This window comes from Apis laboriosa, unplaced genomic scaffold, assembly GCF_014066325.1.
Source record: "Apis laboriosa isolate Shangri-la unplaced genomic scaffold, ASM1406632v1 scaffold34_cov151, whole genome shotgun sequence".
Lineage (NCBI taxonomy): Eukaryota > Metazoa > Arthropoda > Insecta > Hymenoptera > Apidae > Apis > Apis laboriosa.
In genome coordinates, this window is record NW_025222928.1 from 9,404,953 (window position 1) to 9,412,107 (window position 7,155).

At 41.1% G+C, this 7,155-nt stretch overlaps 1 protein-coding gene across 2 annotated transcripts in view; it reads left to right on the forward strand.

Moving 5' to 3' along the window:
- Positions 1 to 259: 259 nt before the first annotated feature.
- LOC122714724 (annulin) overlaps positions 260 to 7,155 on the forward strand; it is an 8,974-nt gene continuing 2,078 nt past the window's right edge. Inside the window, exons 1-5 of one of the 2 annotated variants that reach the window (XM_043936336.1) lie at positions 260 to 869; positions 5,645 to 5,994; positions 6,129 to 6,261; positions 6,347 to 6,576; positions 6,653 to 6,966. In XM_043936336.1, the coding sequence (XP_043792271.1) occupies positions 737 to 869; positions 5,645 to 5,994; positions 6,129 to 6,261; positions 6,347 to 6,576; positions 6,653 to 6,966 (1,160 nt within the window). In that variant the 5' untranslated portion in view covers positions 260 to 736. Of the gene's footprint in view, positions 870 to 4,188; positions 4,417 to 5,644; positions 5,995 to 6,128; positions 6,262 to 6,346; positions 6,577 to 6,652; positions 6,967 to 7,155 lie in introns of those variants that run through there. The other variant, XM_043936338.1, reaches the window with a different exon arrangement.

Below are 7,155 nucleotides of genomic sequence, written 5' to 3' on the forward strand. Positions count from 1 at the left end.
AAAACGTTCGAAAAGAATAGAAGTTTAACGTTAAAATTACGTTATCGTTAATAGGGAAACTATTTCTTTAGAATTGTTTACTCATTAAGAAAAGAGATAAATAGTGCGATGACAAGATAAAGATAAAGATAAAGATATATAAAGATCGTTAGCATTCGCGATCGCCTAAAAATTGATCGAAGGTTGCGCAGATCTTGATGTCTGCATCATTCACGATGCCAACTGATTCTCTGACAGTCGCTCATTTACTTGCGAGCAGATCGACACAACGCATCGTCTATCAGTCCGTATTCGAGTTTAAAATGTGAAGTGATATCATTATATTTTTTTTAATCTTTGTTTTTAAATTTTTCAGAATTATTAATATTTGAATTATATATATAACAATTTTTAACAAATTTATTCGACGAACGAAAACATCATTATAAATGTTTATCTTTTTCGAATTTATATATATATATACATACATATATGTATATATATATATGATTGATAGCTCAAGATTCCAAGTTTTTTTTCTGCTAACTCGAGTCATATTCTTTTACGGATAAGTATACATCACATATTTAAAATATGTTTCGCAATGATAAATTAAAACGACGTGATGTGTAAAATATGATGGAATCGAAATGGAATTGTCATAAAATGTCACAAAATATCGTGAAAAATATGAAAGATATAAACTTTTGAATTCATTTCATTCACTGTAAAAGACTGAAAAAAAAAAAAAAAAAAAATGGGCAAATTTTGTTCGTGTTTCTCAAGATTCAGAGCAATCTTTAGACCCGAAACTGTTATAGACAATCCTCTCAACCCATTATGTACAAAACCGGAATGTCTTCCACGGCCACCTGCTGCATCTAATTCTGGTAAGTTACGAACAGCAGTATCTACACATTTTTAATAAATTCCGATCACTCTCGGGAATTCTTGATATCGAATGTCTAATAACAATCGTATTTTTATCGTAAATCATCATTTACATCATGATCCACACGTTTAATTTTTACTTTCCATTTATAAAACTCAATTTTCCATTATATCTTTCTTTTGCATTGACTTCGCGTGTATAACCTATTACGTATATATACATACATATATATTGTGTAGATGAAAAGGATTAATTAATGACACATTAGAGGTCAGGATCCAGTACATTAATCACACAAAAGACACGTGTCAGACGAAAATCTTGATACGCCGATTAAATATATCTTTTTTTGGGAGGAAATTCGTTCCGTGAACGCGATTTAAACAGGACGCGATGGTTCATCACTGATACGTGAATTCTACCAATACGTGCAATATAGATAAAAACGAAAGCAAATGGAGGTAATTCATAAAGGATTTCAAAAGTTTCCTTGATCCGAGTAACGTTCTTCTTCTTCTTCTTCTTCTTCTTCTTCTTCTTCTTCTTGTATACTTTTCATATCTATTTTAAGAAAACGCATGCTAGCCAACTATAATATAATATAGTCTTCGATAATACGTGAAATGTTTTCAATCATCGCTTCTCAAAATCATTCAAGAACTGTTTCGAAATATTTGCTTTACGTTTTGTTCGACGCGACGATCACTTCTTTATTACGCGAATACATCATTATTTCGACGATTTTTCTTTCATTTCTCTTTCGATGTGGATGACTCGAGCTTGGAAGTTCGAAGAGAATCCGAACGATTTACGAGAGAGCCTCGGAAGAAATATTTTTTCGAAAGTTCGAGCAACAGATATGTTTCGTTGGAAATTAGCAAGCAAACAGAAATCGCGCGAACGACGTGAGTTCCGTCCGGCGCTTAAAGATTCGGTCGATAGTACTTCACCAAAGAAAATAAACTCGGGCTCCCAGCCAGATGGAAAATCTCACTTTTCGCTTCTTTCGCGAGCAGTTGACCTAAATCGAATTATTCGACGATGCGTCGTTACTTTTATCTCTCCATCTTTTTCTATCTTCCTGCCTTTCTTTCTTTCTCTCTTTCTTCTTTCTTTCTTTCTCTCTTTCTCTCTTATTTCTTTCTCTCTTTCTTTCTTCTTTCTTTCTTTCTTTCTTTCTTTCTTTCTTTCTTTCTTTCTTTCTTTCTTTCTTTCTTCTTTACGGGTGAGTGGGGAAGAAAAAGTAGAAACGAACGCGACGTGCATTTAGCGGCCCCGAGGTGTGGCCATTGCCATGAATGAAAGTAAACTTACGCAAGTGGCGCCCTGACCTCTGTATCGTGACGTCATCCTCAATTACGCAAACTATTAATATTGTGTCGGAGCTTTTTTTCTCCAAATATAAATCCGATAAATTTATGTGCCCCTCCAGATCGAAAGCGGAACGAATCACTTTCTATGAATCATCTTCATCGAGATCGCATCGAGATTATTACTCACGCGAAACGAATCTCAACTTTTGACGCGATTACGCCTCCCTCCGTTTTCAAGACCCCTTTATCTATCCAATGTTACACGATCGAAACTGTGGTAAAAAATAGACGGAAATCAACGACGGTATCTCTCTAGGCTTAAAAGTTGCACGTATAATGATAAAAAAAAAATAAATAAATAAAATAAAATTTGATGAACGACTGAAAAACGAATTTATAATAGCGTATGTACAATCCGTTCGTTTCTCTTTTTCTTTCATTTCTTTCACGAAGATAAACATTGTTGACGAAAGAATGTTAATTTTAAGCGACTCGCGTAACGCGAAAAAATAGAAGAAGAAGAAAAGAGAAAAATATACTTATCTTCGCTCGCTCGCTCCTCGTCTTACACTCGTGTTTGGTTACGATCATTTCGCTTTACAATCGCATTCCTTCGATTAAGATTCATCGTCGCGTCGAATCCATGTGTGTTTTTTTCTTTCTCTTTTTCTTTTTTCTCTCTCCTTTAAATCTCAAGCGAGATTAAATTAATCTTCGATCGAGTGGAAATTTTCGACGAGAGCTTTGGAAAGAAATAAATCACGTCCCGATTTTTTTTACACGGCGTTAAATGCGTAACATCGCGCGTCATCGATTCTTATGGATAATCTGCATTCTAGAGCACTTGTGGCGTTACTTGTATATATAGCCGACCAACTGAGACCGTTATTTTTAATCGAAAACAATACCATTAGGTACGTGGATGCTATAACTTCCCTCGCGGCTTACCGACCCACCAAAATAGAATCGGTTTCGTACGAAACCGGTTGAAATGATCGAACGACGGCTACCACACCACCGTGTCGATTATTTTGCGCAATTCGACCAATTTGCCACGATATTTATCGCACGATCGATTATCGCAACTTTATTACGATATCGATGTTGATGGATTATTATTATTATTCAGAAAATCTTCTCGTTCGTTAGAGATCATAAGAGTGCGGAGGAAAAATAAATAAATAAATAAATAATGATAAAAATTATATCAAGATCGATTTTTTTGTGAAAAATAAAAGTATTCACGTACGATATTTCTGCAACGTATGCGCATTTGCTTTCTCGAGCATGAATATACGTTTTTACGACTCGGAACGCGTCCGAAGGATCTTTATCTTTTTAAAATCGATCGAAACGCCTCGTCTCGCATCTCGCTTCGAAATCGACGAGGACGAATCGCGACAAAAGCGGGTGATGGTCAATGCGAACGAGTCGTCGTTTTTCAATTAATTACAACGCAATCGCGGATATTCTTTTCCAAGGCTTAGACGATTTACCTCTTCTCTCTCTCTTTCTCTCTCTCTCTCTCTCTCCGTCTCTCCGTCTCACGACTCGAGCAATCGATCGACGTTCGTCGCAATTATATATGGAGAAACGAGACAATTATCGGTCCCCGAATACGGCGAATCGATGTCGATCGATCCTCGATCGGCCTATATATCGGAAAAAAAAAAGAAGAAGAAGAAGAAAAAGAAACGACACACGGATCAGAAGAAGGGATTTTCCTGGAATAGCGGGAATTATCGAGCGATTCGTTCCGCAATTACGCATAAATTACGGGGAAATAATGGACGGGATGAAAAGTAGGTGACTCCTACCGATATATCCTACCAGTCATCCGCGATCACGCCATGTATGGAGGCGTTTGCTCGGCGCGATGCAGAAAAGTCCTTGAGGAATCTCCTAGAACGCAGGCAACCCACCCGACCCAACCCAACCCGGCTCGTCGTCACGTCGAGCACCGAATTACGGAATTTCTTCCTAGTTACCGCGGAGCAACGAGCTATCGCTCGGCTCGCTCGGCTCGCTCGGCTCGCAGCGCTAGTTTCTCGGAAGTCTTTGGTCACCGATCGAAAGGCCGCGGCGCGCGATCACCGCCGCCGATGGACTCAGTCTTTCGTTCGTTCTCAAGGGACGAGTTTTCCAATCCTCGAACCATGTTCTATAGATTCTACGATCGTTACCGGATCTTCAACGATCGCCGCTTCAGACCCTTCCCCTTCGCCTTTTATTGTGAGTCCACGCTCGCTTTTTTTTCTTTTCGAAGCAATGAAAGAAGATCGGAAAATTATCGTTACGTGAATCCACGCTCGCTTTCTTTCTTTTCGAAGGAAAGAGAGAAGGTCGGAAAATTTTTAAATTGGCAACTCGCCAACAAATTGCACGCGACTCGAATCCGCGAAAATTATCGTGAAAATTTACGTGAATTCACACTCGCTCTTTTCTTTTCTCTTCGACAAAAAAAAAATCGGAAAATTTTTAAATCCGCGAAAATTATCGTTACGTGAATCCATACTTGTTTTCTTCTTTTCGAAACAAAGAAAATCGGAAAATTTTTAAATTGGCAACTCGCTAATAAATTACACGTGATTCGAATCCGCGAAAATTATCGTTACGTGAATCCATACTCGTTTTCTTCTTTTCGAAAGAAACAAAGAAGATTGGAAAATTTTTTAAATTGGCAACTCGTCAACAAATTACACGTGACTCGAATCCGCGAAAATTATCGTTACGTGAATCCACACTTCGAAAGAAACAAAGAAAATCGGAAAATTTTTAAATTTTTAAATTTTAATTTTTAAATAATATAATTAGTTTTTAAATTTTTAAATATTGAAAATTACATGAGTCCACGCTCGCTTTCTTCTTTTCGAAAGAAAGAAAGAAGATCGGAAAATTTTTAAATTGGCAACTCGCCAACAAATTACGAATCCGCGAAAATTATCGTTACGTGAATTCACACTCGCTTTCTTTCCTCGCTCTTTTCTTTTCTCTTCGAAAGAAAGAAAATCGGAAAATTTTTAATTACATGTTGCGTGAGTCCATGTGTGCTCGCTTTCTTCTTTTCGAAGGAAAGAAAATCGGAAAATTTTTAATTTTGCGTTACGTGAATCCACACTCGTTTTTTTCTTTTCGAAAGAAAGAAAGATCGGAAAATTTTTAAATTTTTAAATTTTAATTTTTAAATAATATAATTAATTTTTAAATTTTTAAATTTTGAAAATTACACGAGTCTACTTTCGCTTTCTTCTTCTCGAAGAAAAGAAAGAAAATCGGAAAATTTTTAATTTCGCGAGTCCACGCTTTCTTCTCTTCGAAGGAAAGAAAGAAAGATCGGAATATTTTCGAGTTAGCCAACTTAGGCGCGAAAATTATCATCGCGGATAGCGGTGGAAATGGGATCGAAGGCAGGACGAAATAATCGAAATAATCGAATCGATTGGATCCTTGGATTGCCCAGGGGAGGACTTCAGCGTGCCGGTGCTCACGATTCTGGACGTGGACCCGTGCATCGGCGAGAACGGGGCGAAGCACAGGACGTCGAGATACGAGGCGATGACTCGGCGGGACGACGGGTCGAGGCTCGTCGTGAGGCGCGGCCAAGAGTTCTACCTGCACCTCGCCCTGTCCAGGGATTACGACCCGAACACGGACGGCATGTCGATAGTCTTCACCGTGGACGGGGCCGAGAGGCCGCACTACGGCCACGGCACCCTCGTCGCGACCCCCGTCCTCTTCCCCGGCCAACGATCCGAGGCTTCTTGGCAGGCTTACGTCGACTCTCTCCACTCCGATTTCCTTCGATTGAAGGTAAGACGATCCCTTCCTCTCTCTCTCTCTCTCTCTCTCTCTCTATCTATCTATCTATCTATCTATCTATCTATCTATCTATCTATCTATCTATCTGTCTGTCTATCTCTCTCTCTCCCCCTCGGCTCTCGTAGATCGTCCCCGCCCCCGACGCGATAATAGGCAAGTGGAGGATGGACATCGACACGAAGAACAAGAGCACGGACGGGGCGGTGAGTTACACGATGAAGCAGCCGTTCTACCTCATCTTCAACCCTTGGTGCCAAGGTCGGTTCTCCACCGTTTTCGAAAAAGCTTTTTACTCGAGAAATCCCTCTACTTTCTCTCTTTCTCTTCTTCTCTCGCGATTCAGAGGACGCGGTTTACATGGAGGACGAGGACGAGAGGCAGGAGTACGTGATGGCGGAGGACGGGCTGATATGGCGCGGCAGCTACAATCGTCTAAGGCCGACCGTGTGGAAGTATTCGCAGTTCGAGCGAGACGTATTGGATTGCGCTTTGCACCTGATGATCCAGGTCGGCAAGGTTCGAGTCTCGGCCAGGCACGATCCCGTAGTCGTAACCCGCGTCCTTTCCGCGGCCGTGAGTATGTCTCCCCTCCCCTTCCCTCTTCGAAGAGGAGATGGTCGATCGAGCGAAGGGTCGGTTTTGTCGAAAGGTGAACTCGCCGGACGACAACGGGGCGGTGATGGGCAATTGGTCGAACGATTTCGGGGGTGGCACGCCGCCCACCAAGTGGCTGGGCTCGCAGAAGATACTGCAGCAGTATTACAAGACCAGGAAACCGGTCAAGTACGGCCAGTGTTGGGTGTTCTCGGGCGTGTTGGCGACCATTTGCCGTGCCCTGGGCCTACCGTGCCGCGTGGTGACCAATTACGCGAGCGCCCACGACACGCAGAGCAGCTTGACCGTCGATTACTTCGTGGACGCCGAGGGGAAAGCGATGGAGGAGTTGAACAGCGACTCTATATGGCAAGTCCGCCACCCTCTTCTCTCCCTCCCTCTCTCTTTTTCTCCAGAAATTTCCACGTGTAATTGCCATCTCCTCCTCCTTCTCTCTCTCTCTTTCTCTTCCTCTTTCTTTCCAGAAATTTCCACGTGTGGAACGAGGTGGATGATTCTCTCTCTCTCTCTCTCTCTCTCTCTCTCTCTCTCTCTCTC